The sequence below is a fragment of the Melanotaenia boesemani genome, chromosome 8, assembly GCF_017639745.1.
Source record: "Melanotaenia boesemani isolate fMelBoe1 chromosome 8, fMelBoe1.pri, whole genome shotgun sequence".
NCBI lineage: Eukaryota > Metazoa > Chordata > Actinopteri > Atheriniformes > Melanotaeniidae > Melanotaenia > Melanotaenia boesemani.
In genome coordinates this window covers 33,660,153-33,680,068 of record NC_055689.1, presented here as the reverse complement: position 1 = coordinate 33,680,068, position 19,916 = coordinate 33,660,153, and the positions used below count along the sequence as shown (strand labels likewise).

The 19,916-nt window shown below is 40.5% G+C and overlaps 2 protein-coding genes across 2 annotated transcripts in view; one reads left to right on the top strand and one right to left on the bottom strand.

The window, feature by feature from the left end:
- The window catches only part of LOC121644999 (immunoglobulin lambda-1 light chain-like), a 58,056-nt gene that overhangs the window by 18,022 nt on the left and 20,118 nt on the right, over window positions 1-19,916 (bottom strand). Inside the window, exons 3-4 of the mRNA XM_041993274.1 lie at window positions 10,960-11,004; window positions 9,055-9,363 (exon numbers count right to left, since the gene is read on the bottom strand). Coding sequence (XP_041849208.1) covers window positions 9,055-9,363; window positions 10,960-11,004 — 354 coding nt within the window. The remainder of the gene's footprint in view (window positions 1-9,054; window positions 9,364-10,959; window positions 11,005-19,916) is intronic.
- Window positions 1-19,916, top strand: part of LOC121645172 — a 30,763-nt gene that overhangs the window by 2,993 nt on the left and 7,854 nt on the right. The gene's annotated exons all lie outside the window — the stretch shown is intronic.

Here is a 19,916-nt window from a genome sequence, read left to right as displayed (position 1 = left end):
AATATATAAACAGGAAGAAGCAGGAAGCCATTTTTATTCAGTATTAAGATGAAGTGTTTCTAAGGAAACCAGTATGTGATGGGGTGTGTGTCCTCTGATCATTTAGTTAATGTAGGAAACATGTGAGGATGTAAAGCTCTACGCTGATGACACTGTTGTTTCCACACATGAACAAACAGCAGAGCAGAGATGTTGTTTGAAGCTACAAATAAACATCCAGAGGTTTGACCAGTCAGGACTGTAGGTAGAGAAAAAAGACAGACAGCAGAGAGGGAGGGGAGGAGATGAGTGTGTTCAGCAGCAGATATGAATCTGTTCTCAGTGGTTATTAGAAGAGAAAAAACTGCTGACAGCCAATCAAACTTGCTTTCCTGCAGCTGTGTGGCTTTCTGCTCTGCAGCCTCCACACCGTTAGCTGTGGCTTTTCACCTTAATAACACAATGACAGTTACAACCATCAACTGTGCTTAAAGAGTCGTTCCAGGAAACATCTGTGTTCTTCATCTGTGAGAGAAACAGCTCAAATCCTGAACTCAGAGCTGAGAAATGAACTTTGATGGAAGAAAAGGAGAGATGAGAAACCTCCTGCTGAACATTTGTTGCTGAACATTAATAATAAATCATTTAAAGCTCATCTTCTCAGACATTTCTGCTCTTTCAGCCGACTGTACTTCTGTTATCATTCATCAGAGCAACACAAACCACACTGAGACAGACTCACAAACCACCGACACAAACAAGTCATGTTGTTTGGTTGGTCTGAAAACAAAAGCAGGACAAGACGTCCATGTTGGTTCAGCTCAGGTCTCATTTTGTCACCGGCTGATAGTTGATTGAAAACCTCCTGCAGAGCCGTCAGAGGAGTCTGTTGATCTCAATCACAGCTGAGTTTTTATTGAATTCCCTTCAAACTGGTTCGGTCTCTGTGAACCTGCTCTCCACAACTTCATTTAAGCTTCTGTTGATCACTTTTAAATCCTTCATGGTCTGGATCAACTTTCCATGTCAGAACTCTTCATTCTGCACCTCGACCCCTCAGATCAGAGACTCAGCTGTTGTTTAAAGTTCCACAGTTCACACTTAGAACAAAGGGAACCATGATTCTACTGTTTTAGCTCCAAGAACGTGGATCAAACTCCATTTAAAAGATTTTGTAATCCCTCCTGTACAGACTTGGATTTGGAGAATATTTTCTGATCTCTATTCTGATGTTTTAATGTTGATCTTTTTACTATTTTACTTTGGGTTTCTTTCTGTGGACTTTGTGCAGCTTTAGTGCTTTAAAATTTTATTCTAACTGTATTATTATCAATATTAATATAAATAAACTCAACTGAATAAAGAAATATGTAGGGATTAAAAACATTTTATTTTATTTTAATGCAATAAATCTGGTTATTAGAGAAAAGCTGTACAATATAAAAAAGTAGAAAACTAGAAGAAAAACTTAAAATAAGCAAATATGTAAAAGACAGAAAGCAGATATAGAATAAACTGTCAAGACCAAACTTTCCTTCAGAATTTACACTTGATTAAAGCAAATATAAACCTTAATAAATGGATGTAAATTCTGACAATAACCGTGTAAAATCTGCATAAAAAGAGAAATTGTAAAGCAAAAATCACACGTCATAACTACACCCTAAAAAATGCTGGGTTATTTAATTAATGTAAGTGATGGGTTGTTATATGGGTATTGGGTTATTAACTGGGTTATTGTTGTGAACGCATGCATTGGGTTAAACCTTGGTTAAAGACAGTTCAGTTATATACTATCTTTACATCAACCCAACAAACATTAGTTAACCCATCACCTGGGTTGTTTATGTTTTGAACGTCTCCACGTCATACGTCATGACATCGATTACTTCAAACGGAGCACTGGACGGCAATCTAACCGATCGTCGTTGACCCAGCAATCAAAGTGGCAAGGTTTGTTGTACATTTTCCTTTTAGGGTTCTCTATTGAAGTACAATTAAATCACACACAAATGCTGTTGCCATGCATGGAATGCCGCATGAATTAACGAAACATCCACAATGACTTCTGGCTTTTGGATAATTTTCACAGAGTTAGCCTAACTGCCACAGAGTTAGCCTAACTGCCACAGAGTTAGCCTAACTGCCACAGAGTTAGCCTAACTGCCACAGAGTTAGCCGAACTGCCAGTTGCCGGTGTGTTGGGTGCGCGCGACAGGCTTGCTATCAGCAGTTGCTTTACTTAACAGTTATTACGGTTATGTAATCCTAAGGGGTTGTGTGTTAGTTAGTTAGTTAGTTAGTTAGTTAGTTAGTTAGTTAGTTAGTTAGTTAGTTAGTTAGCAACATAACTCAAAAAGTTACGGACGAATTTTGCTGAAATTTTCTCAGAATGTCCAGGAAAGTACGAGTAGCGTGATTAGATTTTGGGGGTGATCCGGATCACTGTCTGGATCCTATGGCCCATTAGCGGTTTGAGGTGGGGGTGGGAGAGACAGCCTCTCTATTTATCAGGAACGTTTTTGACGTTATTTCCGCTCATCTATGTATAAAATAATGTTTGGTGGTAATATAAGTCAAATAAAACGTTTACAAAAAGTAATAACAGCGGTATACAGAGTTACGCACACAATTATAAGCTATTTCTTAGCCAAATTGTGCCTTTTCATCCCTTTTTTCTGTTATTGTTGCAGGTCAATGGACAGTTTTGTGGTGGACAAACTAACTCAATGGCAGCTGACAGACCTTATTGATATTTTTAAAGGTAAGAACATAATTTTTTTAATGTTCATAGCTAGATAAAAAGATTATTTTAAAAGTCATGTAATTAACTGCCTTGTATTATAGTGCTCATATAGTGTTTTTTGTGTTGTTACTTGATAAATTGCTTCTGAAAATAATAGCATCATGTAATTAGTTCCATCAATTTAGCTGTTCTGTTTTTAAACGAAATGTCTTGTGTTTTACTCTGTCTTTCAGACGAGGGAATTGATGAGGAAAGCTTTCTTCTTTTAGATGAGGGGACCATCAAACAATTAATTCCAAGAGCAGGCCCCAGGCTTAAGTTTCTCAAAAATATTAGAGGACTTGTAAGTACTTAATTTCAACGCAGACGTGAGAGACTACTTGGACAGATGGCATACACTTGCTTTAAATGCAACAAGCAAATTCCGGGGGATGCAAAAAATCTCTTTATACATTTACGTACAGTACACCATGTAAACCATTCATCGACTTACTTTCAGTGCAGTGAAACTGGTTGTGGTAGAACGTTTTCTTTCATACGGTCTTATAGAAGACACCTAGTAAAGGAGCATGAAAACAAGAGAGAACAAACTCTAGATATTCTCCTTGAAGGCCCAACCCCTCCCACTGATGTACAGTTTGATGAAACAGAGCCTGTGCAGGGAGATGAAGTTGTGGATGAATGGGATGAACTTGAGCACGAGGACATGATCAACCGGGTGGCTCTATTTTTAGCTCATCTAAGGTCCAAGTCTAATTTGACATACTCTGATTTAAACTTTATGGTTAAACACACCTCTAGTTTAGTTGGTGATATTGTGAGTAACCTTGAATCAAAGACTATGTCTGTATTTCGCCGTTTTGGCCTGGATCATAGCCCAGAGGTAGAAGTGCTTAGACTGGAGTTCTTGGAGTTAGCTGAGCCTTTCAAAGGACTAGACACAGATTACAAACAGTTGCAGTATTTTGCTAAATCAGGAAATTTCATTCAGCCAGTTGAGGAAAAATTCCGTGGGGGGACGTCCTTTTTGCAGCAAAGGGCCTCTGCCACTGGGACCGTCCGGCAAGTCTCGGTTCCAGATTCATATCAGCGTATTCCGCTCAAGCCTCTCTTAACCAAGATACTGGAAATTCCTGGAGTTTTACAGGCTATGCAAGAATGGCAGCAGAGGGAGAGAGATTCACTTAAGGATGTTTTTGATGGGGAATTTTGTAAAACACACCCACTGTTTTTAAAAGAGTTTTCGATCCCACTTGTGCTTTACCAAGATGACTGTGAGACAGTCAATCCACTTGGGTCTAAGACTGGAGTTCACAGGTTGGGATTTATATATTTCAGCCTGAAAAGCTTACCACTAGACTTGCTATCAAGTTTGCAGTCACATTTCCTTCTTGCAGTATACAAATCAGATGACGTTAAGACCTACGGGCTTGATGCAGTGCTTCGCCCAATTGTTGATGAGATCAAGTGTCTTGAGAGGGATGCCATCACGGTTGATACCCCAAACTTCCAAGGTGTTGTGAAGTTTACTGTGGTCCAGGTTGTGGGAGACAATTTGAGTTTGAATGCAATGCTTGGATATATTGAAAGCTTCTCTGGAAACTATGTTTGTCGTTTTTGCAGAGCAGACAAGGAGGCCCTGAGGTCTCTGACACTGGAAAACCCTGCTTTATTGCGTGATGTCCAAACTCATGAGGCAGATGTGCATACAGCCAACCCCTCTCAGACAGGCCTGAAAAGAGACAGTGTCTTAAATGACCTCTCTTTCTATCACATAACTGACAATGTGACACCTGACATCATGCACGATGTTCTTGAAGGTGTAGCACCATTTGAAGTCAAGCTTGTGTTGAATTCGCTTATTGAGCAAAAACATCTCACACTTGACAAACTTAACTACAGAATCACCAGTTTTGATTACGGCTTTTGTGACAAGGGTAACAAACCCTCTGTAATCAGTAAGACTGATCTAAAAAACACTGAAGGTGCCATGCGACAGTCAGCAGCTCAGATGTGGTGTCTACTTAGGTTGCTGCCGACAATGATTGGTGACCTGATCCCCATGCATAACAGGGAATGGAAACTTCTCCTACTGTTACTGTCATGTATGGAGTTCATCTTCTCTCCTTCTCTTACTGTTGAAGCAACGCTGTATCTGGCCAAACTCATTGAAGAGCACCACTCCCTCTTCCTAGAGCTCTATCCTCACCTTCATTTGCGGCCAAAGCACCACTTCATGCTCCATTACCCTAGAGCTATTAGAAAACTAGGACCCTTGATTCAGTTCTGGACGATGAGATTTGAAGCCAAACACAATTTCTTTAAAAGGGTTAGCCATGTAACATGTAACTTTCGAAACATTTGTAAAACCATGGCATTTCGCCATCAGATAGCACAGTGCTACAATTTGCTGTGTGGAACTGTGTTGAGCCACAATATAGAGGTTGGTCCAGGGCACACTACCTTTCTTGCAAACATTGAGAGAGTCAAAGACATCCAAAGTGGTCTAGCAGGCATTCCACTTTTCAGTGAATTGTATGAGCCAGCCTCAGTTACCTTTAAAGGAACTACATATCGAGCAGGCATGACTGTATTTCTGTCTCATGACTCAGAAGGGGAGCCCCAGTTTGGTCTGATAAAGTCCATTTTAGTACTAGACCAAACATCACGTACACCAACAATAAAATTTGTTGTACAGAAGTGGGAAACAAAATGGTTTGATAGGCATTTCTTTGCATACAGTGTGATTCACACTCAAGTTTTGGCAGCTATTGATGTGAAAGAGCTGCTTGATCACCATCCCCTACATGCAGTCAAGTCATTCAGTGATCATGATGACAGTTTGTACATTTCACTTCGCTATAGACTTTTTTAAAAAATCATCTTACTGAAATCAGGTGTGTACATTAGTTAAAAAAAACAAGCAAAACTTTACTTTATTTTGACTCACTCTTAATTCCCAACAAGCCAGTAACCGCCCCCTCACCCCAACACCCCCCCCCCCCCCCCCCCCCCCCCCCCCCCCCCCATGTTTAATGTTTAGCTATAAATGCTGCCCAAAAGGTGCCTTTGCCTTGAGGATGATTAATATAAGACTAATAAATTACTACTATTATGGGATGAGCCTCTGGACTCCAGGGATACAATGGGAGAACTTGGATGTTTCTGTAACTGTGACAAAGTGGGTGAGCCTGAAGTTCACCACTTGTCCCTATTATTTGGACTTTATTTCTTTTGTCATCTGGTATGCTCCTGTTTAACATTGTCTGTGTTTGAACCCATATTACAGGCTAGGAGTTTGGGAGTGGCCAACCCAGTACTTCAGAGCTACAGGTGTGGGTGATTTAAGAAAGTGGTTTAGCCTAAATCAGAGCAGGTGTGTTTTTACAGGGGTATATAATCAGTTTGTTGGGGAAGCTCTCGAGGGGAGTAAGGAACCCGAGAATGCTTGTGAATACGTCCGGATTAATAAACCTTGCTTCATTAAGAAACCCCGGACTGCTGATTCTGTTTCTTCCTTTTATTCGACCAGTTTGGCCCCTATCCTACAAATGGTGGCAGTGGTGGGATCCAGGCCATTAAAGCGCAGTAATGCAGAAATCAACTAAAGGAAGAAAACAGCAGGTATTAATGGAGGAGCCAGTGGAAGATTTTCCAGCTGAAGGGGATCTCCAGGGCGCAGTTGGTGGACAGTCGACTGAGGGCCATAACCTGACTGAACTTTCCAATTTGATTCGGGGTTTGATCCAGCAGCAAACGGATCGTGAGACAAAATGGGAGCAGGAGAGACAACTTCAGGAGGAGCAGTGGAAGAGAATGCAGCACCAGTTCAGCCAGCTCCAGCAGGAGGTACAGTCGGAACGCCAAGGGCGCCAGCAGGCGCTAGGGGGAGCAGCTGCTGGGCTCGGCGCCATCCAGAGGCCTACTGCCGGGCAGTCTGTTTCTTCTCCAGATCCAGGGGGTACGCAGTCCTTGGATATTTCCGGAATTTATCAGCCACTTAGCGTCATGAGGACCCCCGGCTGGAAAGGTCCCAAGATGCACCCTTATCGGGAGGATGAGGATATTGAACATTACTTAACAACTTTTGAGAGAATTGCTAATGGATGTCAATGGCCGAGGGCAGAGTGGGCGTTGCATCTTGCACCTCTTCTTATGGGTAAGGCACGAGCTGCTTATGTAGCTATGGACACTGCAGAGACAATGGATTATGACAAGGTGAAAAGTGCGGTGCTGGAAAAGTTTGAGATTAGCGCAGAGACTTACCGGATGAGATTTCGGGATACAACAGTGAAGGACGAGGAGACCCCCAAAGAGTTGCACACCCGTTTGAAGGATCTTTATGAAAAGTGGATCGTTCCGAAGGAGAAAACAAAGGAGCAAATAGGAGATGCCATAGTGATGGAGCAGTTCATGAGATGTCTCAGCCCTGATCTTCGCACATGGGTTAAAGAACGGAACCCCACTTCTTCAAAGCAGGCTGCGGAGATGGCAGATGCTTTTTTGACAGCGCGGCGTACACCTAAAGGTTTTACTAGTACACGATCTAGGCCAGCAGTTGGCAATGGGCATAAATTTAGGAATTCAAAATCAGGTTTCCCCACCAGGGATGGACCCCGGATTCAGGAGTTTAAACCCAGAGGTTCCTTGGCATGTCATTTATGTGGTCAAGTAGGTCACTTTAAAGCAGATTGTCCGAGTCAGCATGTGAGTAAAAATTGCATATCCCTTTCACCAGATTGTATAAATTTGCAACAAGGTGAGGATAATGTATGTATAACCCCTAGTGAGCCGGAGCGGACTATGTGTGTTTTTATAGAGGGAAAGCCTCATGTTGCTCTTTTAGATTCTGGCAGCAGTCGCACCCTGGTGAGAACTGATTGTCTTCCACGGGATGTGACATTCTCAGGTAAAGTTAAAGTTTGGTGTGTACATGGAGATGATGTTGACTATCCAACAGCTAATGTTAATCTACAAGTGGATGGATGCCAGTATGTGCTAGCGGCAGGAGTTATGAATAACCTCCCTTACCAAGTTGTTTTAGGTCGTGACCTCCCTGTTCTGAGGGATTTAATAGCGCGGAAGGAGGATAATCCAGGTGCTTCATGTGCAGGACTGGTAGCAGTTACCCGATCCAAGCACCGACAGCGTGATTCAGAGCCAGGTGAGGTTTGGTCTGAGTTACCTTTTGCTAAGAGTGATGCACTTGACATAGATGTTGATAAGAAATGTGGGGTGAGAAAGAGTAGAATGCAGAAGAGAAAAGATAAGGTGAGGGGAACAAAAGTGGTGGAGCTAATTCCAGAGCCAGAAATTGAGGATTTGACAGTACTGCCAAGTGATTTAGCTCAGCTTCAAAGGTGTGATCCCTCAATATCACCTCTGTTTTCTAGATGCGTAGCTGAATCAACCCCGGTTACTGAAAAAGAACGGGAAATATTTATTCTGAAAGGTGAGCGCTTGTATCGACGTAGTAAAGTGGGAGATCAATTAGTAGTGCCCACAAGTTTGAGATCCACAGTTTTGCAGTTGGCTCATTCAGTACCTTGGGCTGGACATCTAGGTCAGCTGAAAACTTTTTCTAGAATGATATCTAGGTTTTATTGGCCACGGCAATATGAAGACACAGTGCAGTTCATCTGTGAGACAAACAGCTCAAATCCTGAACTCAGAGCGGCATTTATTTTATTTTGTTTAAAAAAAAAAGAAAAGAAAAAACAAACAGAAAAACTGCAATATAAAAGAAAATAGCAGACTGGAAGAAAACCTAAAAATGATCAAATATGACAATGACAGAAAGCAAATATAAAATAAATCATCACGATCAAACTTTCCATCAGAATTTACACTTCATGACAGCAAATATAAATGTTAATAAATGGATGTAAATTCTGAAAAAACCTGTAAAATCTGCATAAAAAGAGACATTTTAAAGCAACTACAACATGTCATAACTAACATTTGTGAATCCTGATCAAAGTGATGAATGAGATGAATTGATGAGATTTGATGGAGAGAAAAGTCCAGCAGAAAACAGTCAGTCAGCATGTGTGCAGTTGGTGGACGGTCCCTTGTTTCTGAGGATCATCAGCAGAGAGAGTCCACAGCAGTACACCAGACTCTTCACTATCAGCACTGTGGACAGCAGCAAGAGCAGCTTCACTTGGTTTAAGAGCGTCTGAAGCCAGGGACAAACATCTGAAACAGAAAAGGAGTCAAATGTTGGAGTTACAGTGAGAAATGTCAGTCCTCTGCTCCTCTGCTCTCTTTGACAGCGTCTCCACATGAAGCTGAATCTCTGCTGAACACAGTCTCCAAGCCTTCATTACCTTGTTGTGTTTGGGCCTCCACTGTTCCCCCCTCATGCTTGACGTAGCAGATGTATTTCTGTGTGTAGAAAGCATCACGATCGACCACCCTGATGGCAGCGGAGCGTCCCGACTCTCTGATCTCCAGCTGATCTCCCTCAGCAGGGAGCAGCTCCTCCAGAGAGCCGTCCTCCTTCTGTCTTTTCCAGGAGAACTGGACCAGAGGAGGAAACATGGCTGAGGCCAGACACAGCAGGGAGCTCCTCCCCTCCTGGTGGACTCTGGATGCTGCTGGGTACACGCTCACCACGGGCTTCACTACCTGCTCATCTGAAGTTTGACAGCAGCAACAAGCAGCACACACACATTCACACAGTCAGCAGCAGCTTCCAGCACTGCACTGCATTCAGTCTGATCCTGGAAACATGGACTCTGATCAATAAACTCCTCATCAATACAGCACAAAGTTCACTTTCACTACATACACTGGATTCAGCTTCATATCACACACACTCATCACCTCATGGCAGCAGGTGGACCATGTGGAAATCTTCTTTAGAAAGTCAATAAAATTATTTTAAAACTTGTTTATTTTTTTTTATTGGTGATTTCTAAATGAAAATAATAATAAAAACTATTTATAGTGGTATGTTTGCTATTTTTCTGTAACACTTTTCTTATATTAACTGTTTCATGCATCAATTATAAAAAAACTACATTGATGCTTTTAAATTGAGAAATTTATAATTCATTAATTTTTATTCTATGAAAATGTTTATTTAAATATAAATGTTTCTTTTTCTTTTCCTGTTTATCACTGATGGAAAGTACTAATTACAATCTATGTATCTATATAATATATTTATATTTTACAGCTTTTACACTACACATGAAAATGTTTAATGAAACATGTAATAAATATATTTCTGCCGAGGAAATTTCTATAATTTCATTTGATTAAATAATAAACACATTTATTATTTACCAGCAATTAGTCCAGTCAATGAAAACAAAGCAAAATCTTTCAGTTTATTTTTCTTTTATCATTTCACTATCTTTTAAATTTAAATTCATAATTAAAAAATAATATTTGATGACTGCTAATTATTTTTTAAATAACCTACATGACAACAAATTTATTCAAATATAAATTCATCTTGTTTGGTCGCATTTTCTCTGAAAGATTTTTATCCATTTTTCCATTTATTTCTATAAGTTGTCACAAAATTTTACAAAATTAATAAACAAATATTTACTAAATTGTACATTTTTAGTTTATTTTTAAAGAAAGATATTTTAGTTTACAAGTAAAAACGGTTAAATATGTTCTCCAAAACATTTACAGACATTTTCAGATCATTTATAAGTTTTAAATCTTTGATTAAAAACCAGCAGATTTTAGTTTTTTTCTGCTTCAATGTATTTTTTCTAATGTCCAACATGGAATTAAAGCTCATGTAACATTTATCTGTTACTTACACTTGATCATAACTTAAGATTTTTATTCCACTTTCATGTTTGTTTTAGTTTCTTTTTAAAATACAATTTGTCCACATGTTAATTTTTCAAGGGGCAATTAATTTAATTTTGTCCTCTACAGAAAATTCAAACTATTTTTAAAGTAATAAAAATCTCTTCTCCACAAAAACCAGCAGATGTCAGAGAATTACTGAGAAGATGGAAAAGTAAATGTTTGTATCATGACTAATATTTGCAGAAATAAAGAATAAGTTTAGTTGTTCAGTGAGATTTGAACATGTTTTCAGGAATTATTGAGCTTTTCTTCTGTAACAATGGCTGCATGATGAATTCTCTACTAATGATGAAAAAACTAACATGTAAAGCCTGAAGCAGCAGAAACTGACTTTAAACACATTTTAACTTCTACAAGAAAACAAGTGAAGGAAAAGAAATGTTTGTTCTTACCTGTTACATACAGTTTAGTCCCAGATCCAGAGATTGGGTAGCCATCTGTCCCGACACAGTGAGAAAGACTGGTACAAAAACCTGTCTGCTGGTGAACGTGTCAGCTGAGGTGAAGGAGTTCAAATGATGAAGCAGGATCATATTTCAGCTCCATGATGTGTTTCTCTAATGTTCATATCAACATGACTGTCTCTTCTTCTCTTCTCTTTTAGCCACACTAGCAGCATGGCTCTGATGTTAATGTCAGTCTGTTGGTCAGTCCACTACTTTAGTCCAGATGGACTGGATCTGGACTAAAGGATGGAGGGATGGATTGACATGAAGCCTTTAACAGACATTCAAATTCTATGTTTTCTTCTACTTCCGACACATTCTCCTCTATCTCTGGTTCAGTTTCAGTGCCCTCTTCATCATCTGGACCAGAACCTTTTTAACAGAGAACCGCTTGGTCAGTCGGCTGCTCATTATGCTCAGAGTAAAAGGAGTGCAAGGCAAACATCAAGCTATATATATGGGGTCTGTGTGAAGACGATACATTGATTAGTCTGAAAGTTGTGGTTCACGTGGGGAATAGGCACAAAGTGTGGGAAAGAGATGGGTTCACATAACAGACACCTGTCTAGTCTGTGTGGAGATATGATACATGGTTTCATCAGGAAGTTGGTTCACGTGGGAGGATCGGCACATAAGCGTGAGAAAGAGATGTGTACCCGCAAAAGACATTGTAAATGGTCTGTACTTATATAGCACTTTTATCCAAATCATCATGATCATCACTTTTATATGTTTAAGTGCATAGTGTGGAGGATATTGTGACGCAGGTGCTTCTGACCAACCAGTAAGAGGTGGACAAAAATGTGCAAAGTCCGAACCAAGTCAAAAGATAAGTTTATTACAAAAAAGGGTTCAGGGAACACTAACAAAAGGAATAAAGTCTTTAAATGCAGGTGTACTGCTGGCCCTGTTAGGAGGGGGAAAAGAGTCAGCGGAGGACATTGGGTCCGTTACTCCTAGTCATCAATCTGTAGCAACGTGCTACAGTCGGCCAAGCGATGCTTGTGTTTAGGCTGTATTTAGGGTCAGACAGCCCAAGACCACCGACTCAGGCCCATACAGTTCCTCCTTCTAGGCAAAACCAGGATACCCCTCCGAGCACACCTGGACACAGAGTTCACCACGCCACAAAGAGGAAGAAAAGCATAACCATGAAATGTCTCAACATAACCCCATTATATAAATACAAGGATAAAATAAGTACCAGAACAATGTGTGTTATGCCAATATGCAGTTACCTGGACACAGAGTTCACCACGCCACAAAGACAAAGAGCATTGTGTGTCTGCTGCTTAAATAAAGTAGTGCTCCCCTGAGCAGATTGAAAACACCTGGTTCACCACACCCACAAACACTCCCACAGCAAACCACACAAAAGAACATAGGCTGGATACAGCTCTACCAGGTTACAATATCATGAGTGTTTTAAGTTGTAAATCTTACTTAACTTCCTGCTTTGCTGCCGTGCGGACGCTTCCTGCTCTGCTCTCCTTTCTGCTTGCATTTTTCTTCTTTTTTTTCTTCTTTTTTCTTATCCTTACCAGCAAGAAATTTAGGAACAAGGACTCCTGGTCACTTATAAATCACTGGAACGAATATATTTTTGATAAATTTAGTTGATTGCCATCGGAGAACTAGTGGAATGATGTCTCCTAACCCTGCAGTATCAGTGAGCTGCACTGAGTGTGAGCAACTTTCTTTGAGGATAACACAGCTGGAGAAGAGGATTGAAACACTGCAAGACATTCGTGTGAATGAAGAATTTATTGACTCTGTAGTAGCTTCTGTACATGCTACTGAGTTGTCAAATGGATTGAGTCACATCTTCATACGCGAAGGCATGTCGAATGTGGAGCCTCCCGCTACAGACCTGGCTGATACACTTCCCTGGATGTGTTCAAATGACATTGGAATAGCTGAGGAAAATCCCAAACCGGACCATCAGACTGATCTCTCCTTCTGGAACACTGTTGGTGCCAGACCAAAGTCATCAACCCCGGCCAGAACCTGGTCTGATGTTGTTCGTCGCAGAGGTAAATCCAGCAGGAAATTTAAAGCTCCAGCACTCACTCCACCATCTGAAGTCTCACTGCATAATAAATATGATGTGTTGAGTCATATTAAAATGAATGATGATGAATGTAATGCAAGGATTTATCAAAATTCAAGAAATAGCCCTAAAACTCAGCCCAGGGCTAACCAGACCAGGAGGAGAGGCCAAAATCCCACAAACAGGAGGACTAGAGAAGCTATCGGCGCCTCCACACAAAAACAAATAGACACAATTCTGATTGGAGACTCTATAACAGCATGTAAGGATGGCAAAGACGGAAAATTTAACACTTTTTGATACATCAGTCAGAGAACTGACAGAGATGTTGCCGACCATTCTGTCTTCACATCCAGATGGTATGAAGATTATTGTCCACACAGGGTCTTTTGATATTCTGAGGAGGAAAATTGGCTCTGAGATCCTTAAAAAAGACTTTTCTCTGCTGTTGGAGAGACTGTGTCAGTTGGGAGCACACCATGTTTACATTTCAGGACCCATTCCTACAGCGGGTAAAGGAATTGAACTTTTCAGTAGACTTCTTGGCCTGAACACATGGTTATCAAACGCATGTATCACCCATGGGATAAAGTTCATTGATAACTTCAATATCTTTTGGAACTGTAAGGAGCGATTCAGACCTGATGGTGTGCATCCAAATCTAACTGGATGCAGATTACTTGGTGCACACTTGCGTCATGCTGTTGGGACGGCAAACCCAAACATGAGTGTACAGATAAGAGCGAAGGACACAGCAGAGAAGCGATCAACTGCCAGCTCTCCCCCCTCACCAGACCCTCTTCTCCACATCACCCAAGGTCTTAAAAGGATGTCTCTATCCAGGTCTGAACCCCAGCGACCACCATCTACCAAGAAATACAGGGCTCCCCCCCCCTCCCCCTCCTCATCCTCCTATTAGATCATCTGTCCTGACCGAGCAGGGCATGGGAGGAGGTTCCCAGAGCAGCAGAATTCACAACAAAGATAACATGCCATGATGCGTTCAGGGTCCTTGCTGTAGTTTTGCTACTACTGACAGCTGTTCTGAGATCAAGCCTGGACCCAGTAGGATTCCTGTGTTAGTTAGTAAAATAAGGAATCGAACACGGTCAGCTTGTGGGGTGAATCGATCTAATCTGTTAACTGTACCTTGTATAACTCAGAATACAACAGAGACCAGTGTAAACTTCATAAAGCTAGCTGTACTAAATGCTAGATCTCTGTCCAACAAGTCACTGTTAGTTAATGACTTCATCATTTCTCAGTTTAGATTTTCTTTTTCTGACAGAAACATGGTTAACAGAAGACACAAGTGCTACAGTTCTTAATGAAACAGCACCCCCTCATTTTAGTTTCATGAATAAATGTCGAAACGGGAGGAAAGGGGGAGGAGAAGCTGCCTTATTTAAAGATTCATTCCAGTGTAAAGAAATGTCATTTGGTGATTTTACTTCTTTTGAATATCTTAGTTTTATTTTAAGGGGCATTCCTAAAATCCTATTTTTAATCATCTACAGACGTCCAGGACACTGTGTAAATTTTATTGATGAATTTTCTGAATTATTGTCGGTTATCTCTACTGATTTTAACCATTTCATCTTAACTGGGGATTTTAACATTCACATAGATAACATGACGGATGGTAATGTCAAGGAATTTTGTTCCATATTGGACATGTTTGGTTTGTGGCAACATGTTAAACAACCGACCCACATTCGAGGGCACATTCTGGACCTGGTTATTTCAAAGGGTGTTGATATTTCTCCGGTTGTGGTCACTGACTTGGCCTTGTCTGACCATTTTTGTATTTTGTTTGATTTACTGATCACTCAGAATGTTCAACCAACCTGCTTCTCCGTTAGGAAGAGGTACATTAATGAAAGAACAAGTGCTAAGTTTGTGGAGGCCATAGATATGTTACCAACAACCAGTGCAGAGTCAGTTGATAGACTCCTGGATAATTTCAATCTGAAAATCTTGAATGTAATGGATGCTGTTGCACCGATAAGAATCAAGAGCACCTTGAGCAAACAGAAAACACCATGGAGAAACACCACTGTGGTTACCAGCCTAAAAAGAGAATGCAGAAAAACTGAGCGGAAATGGCGGAAAAATAAACTTCAAATTTACTATGAGCTGTACAAACAAAGCCTGCGTAACTATAACAATGAGCTGTGCAAGGCCAGAGAGCTGCATTTATCTGAAATGATTAACAGGAATGTCAACAATTCTCGCACTCTGTTTGCTATGATTGAAAAACTTACAAATCCTCCTAAACAGATAAGCCCAGAGCTCCTTTCCACTGAGAAATGCAACCAATTTGCAAACTTTTTTAGCCAAAAAATTAAAACAATTAGGCAAAATATTAATTCCACACAGTCAAACAAGAAAATTAGTCTGTGTCTAAAACCCTGAAATAATTCTGATGTCATGTCACAATTTAAAATGGTGAATTTAAAAGTCCTACAAGAAACAGTTTGGCATTTGAAATCAACAACATGCACTCTGGACATGATACCATCCGACTTTTTAAAAACAGTTTTTACCTCAGTAGAAAGTGATCTCCTACTGATAGTTAACAGCTCACTGGCATCAGGCATTTTTCCCCAGTCACTAAAGATAGCTGCTATTAAGCCACTCCTAAAGAAAAGGACTCTAGACGCCTCTATAATGAACAACTATAGACCGTCTCTAACCTCTCTTTTATTTCCAAGATTATTGAAAAAGTTGTATTTCACCAGCTTCATGACTTTTTAAATGAAAGTGGAAATCTTGATAAATTTCAGTCCGGCTTCCGACCTCATCACAGCACTGAAACAGCTCTGGTCAAAGTGTTAAATGACATTAGGTTGAATACTGATTCTGGTCAAGTATCAGTCCTGGTTCTGTTGGATCTCAGTGCTGCGTTTGATACTGTAGATCACAGAATCCTGTTGCACAGGCTGGAAAACTGGGTTGGACTTTCTGGAGCGGTTCTTAACTGGTTCAGGTCCTATTTAGAAGGCCGGAGTTATTTTGTTACGATCGGCAGCTATGAATCCGAGCGAGTGGCCATGACTTGTGGAGTCCCCCAGGGGTCAGTCCTTGGACCTCTTCTGTTCAACTTGTATATGCTCCCTTTGGGTAAAATATTACAAAACTATAGCATTAGTTATCAAAGTTATGCAGATGATACACAACTTTATGTGTCTCTGTCACCAGATGACTGCAGTCCAATAGACTTAATGTGTCAGTGTCTGGAGCAAATAAACACCTGGATGAAGGAGAATTTTCTACAATTAAATGAAGACAAAACTGAGATTATTCTGTTTGGTAGCAAAGAGAAGAGGGTCAGCATTGGCAAACACCTGGAGACTCGGGCTCTTAAAATTACCAACCAAGTTCGTAACCTGGGAGTGTTGATAGACTCAGACCTGACTTTCAGCAGCCATATCAAAGCTTCACTAAGAAGCTTTTTACCAGCTCAGAAACATCAACAGAATTAAAAGTTTAGTCTCCCAGAAAGACCAGGAGAAACTCATCCATGCATTCATCTCCAGTAGGCTGGATTACTGTAATGGTCTTTTAACAGGACTTCCTAAAAAGAGCATTAAACATCTGCAGCTCATCCAGAACGCTGCTGCTAGAGTTTTAACCAGGACTAAGAGATCTGAACACATCACACCAGTTTTAAAATCTTTACACTGGCTTCCAGTCAGTCACAGAATAGATTTTAAAACCCTTCTGATCATTTACAAATCCCAGAATGGTTTAGGCCCAGAATACATCTGTGATATGTTCAGAGAATATAAACCTAGCAGAGCTCTTAGATCCAAAGACTCTGGTCAACTAGTCCAGGCCAGAGTCCAGACTAAACATGGAGAAGCAGCATTTAGCTGTTATGCTGCAAACAAATGGAACAAACTGCCAGTGGAGATTAAACTTTCCCCAAATGTAGACATTTTTAAATCCAGGTTAAAAACTTTTCTTTTCTCATGCGCCTATGCATGAAATCTGCACGGTAACTTTTTTAACTTATCTTGCTTTTAATCATTTTAATGTAATTTATTATTTTATTGTGATTATGTGTTGATTATGAGTTGATGCCTTTTACTATTCTAAATATCTGTAATGTCTTTGTTTTATGTAAAGCACTTTGAATTGTCCTGTACATGAAATGTGCTATACAAATAAACTGCCTTGCCTTGCCTAAATCGGTCAGATTTGACCCAAACACAACAGGAAGGTTAATCGTGCTTTCCAGTTGTCTCGGATCTCTGAGGAAATGATGAAGTGATCTCGCTTTTCTGAACGGCAAACTTGTCAGTTTCAGAGGACCTGAAGAGTCCACATTCAAAGATGGCTGCACCCAGAACCACTTCTAGTCATTGTTGTCTTTATTAAACCATTAATCAAAAGATGAAGCTTTGAAATGAGCATCTTAATTGTTTAACACATTAATGCATAAACAACAAAGTTAGTACACAATAAACGTCTGAATTTCACATTATCTCCATGAGAGAAGCTGATTTTGGGCATGCAGGTTCCTCGTCACAGCGGTGAACCACCAAAAACCACTTTATCCTCCTTATTTATGAAGATTCAGTTTTCCAGCCTTACATTTAGAGGATGCTTCAAGATGATCACACAATTAATCAGTAAAGCTGGGCTTACACCAAACCACTTTCATAGTCGCAGACTAAAAACTGAAAGTCCACAGTAAATCTAGGAGTCTTACCGGAGTCACAGCACACTCCCGTCATCTCGATTGTTAGGTTTAAGCTGATAATCTGCGATATTTCATGTCGGTCTTTTCCTAGTCTTGGGTCTGCGACAATATCAAACATGTCTGAAATTAACACAAGTTGTAGTGACGTAACACACTCAACGACCAATATGAGCTCTGACAAAAGCAGAAACAGGAATCCTGACAGAATAACGACAAAAATGGAAGAAAGATAAAGAATAAAAAAGACAAACAAGAACCGGTGACGAAACGTAGGTGGACCGTCCAGACGGAAGAGCGGATGGTTATTAAGAAGTAAATATCTGCTGTGGATCATTTATGTTCTTCTTTGTTTTTGGCCAGTTGTTGCTCTGGTTCTTCTTCTACGTGTCAACGTTTGTTCAGCTTGGAGGACTAGATTGTAGATGAGTTGCTGGACAGCATCGTCATCTGTGTGTTGTTCCGTAATTACACTTTCAGAGCCCACCACACACAGTACAATCGAAACAGATTTTTTTATCTTCACGTGTGAGGTCTCGACCAGATAAAAAATCTTACAAGATTATAAAAATTGTTATGTGTGTATCAGGCTTGAGGTAGTATGTGGGTCTGTGCAGTAATCAGTGCAGTAGTCTGAATGTTTAGTCATATTTAGTTATCTAGAAAGTGATCAGCGCAGGAGCATCAGTACATGACATTAGTGCAGGTTTGAGCTCAGTACGGTAACAGCTTTGGGAAAGAAGCTGTCTCTGAGTCTGTTTGTTCTGGACCATATGGACCTGTAGCGCCTGCCAGAGGACAACAGGACATAGAGGTGAAAACTGGGGTGAGTGAAGTCCTTCATGATGTTTCTGGGCCTGTTGAGACAATGGAGGTTATGGATGTCAGACATGGAGGCTGCAGAGGGCAGCCGATGATCTTCTGCTGTGTTTACCGCCCTCTGCAGCCTCTTCCTGTCAGCCTCAGTGCAGCTGGAGCGCCACACCGCAACAAATGAGAGAAGAATAGAAACTCGTTCATCCCTCCAGATGCTGACGAGTAACACCTGGTGGAGATGCAAAGGAGCCGAAAGGAACCTAAAAGAGCATCTTATTTCACTATTCATCCAACAGCATGCAACTATGCCCCCTTGAGGTGAGGAAGAGTACTGCCTGTCTCACTTCTGACTTTTCTCTGTACTTTATTCTACGATAAGCAGGAATAATTCTGTCACACACACATTAAAGACATTACACAGACTGTAGAGTCATGTTGTATAACAACTATTTCTGTAACGTTCATATTAGCGAAATGCTGAGGAACAGAAACGGGCACGTGTCATGCAACCCAGTTTGTATTGGATCAGGCAGTCAGAGAAGAAGCAGCTCGCCACTGCCTCACCCGAGATTTCTGCCCTGGATTTGATCAGGAAATCCTCAAATTCGGCAATTTTTGTGTAGTCGTACTGAAAATACATTTTTAACACAGATCAGTGGAAAATATTAATATTTATTTTATGTACTTTTTTCTTTATTTTCTTTTTTATCATGACACCTCTCCTGACCGCACGTCACTGCTGTCAGTTGTTGATTTTATTGTCCTCATTTATTTATGGTCTCCTCTTGTTATAAATCTGTTTACATAAAGCAGCTGGCCCTGTTCAATTTATTATCCAATTAATAATAAATTGGATTAATCAATATGCATAATCTTTGTGATTATTGTGTGTGTGTCTGTGTGTGTGTGCTTGTGCGTGTGAGACCTACATTAATTCTGCACTTTTACATTGCAACAGCAGCAATCTTAACAGTGAAAATCGTACCTGCAGCAGGTGAAAGTAAAAGAACATATTTCAGAGTGGGAGGTATCTTTGAAGAAATGTGTTTGTTCGAAACGTGTTGAGCTGTAAATATGTTGCTCTGTAGCTACCAAAACAACGTCAGAGACCACTGCTACTGGTGGGGGTCCTTCCCCTGAAAACCCGTAGAGATGGGGCCTGAATGAACTTTGAATTAAGCGTGCGCTCTCTGCAGGGACATCAATAAAAGACCAAGCCATGGTAACCAAAAAGGAACTCTGTCTCTATCTATCTATATCTTTCTCTGTCCATCTCTTTAGATTAGCTTTCTCTTTCTCTGTCTCTCTGTAAATACCCTCGGCCTGTATGGA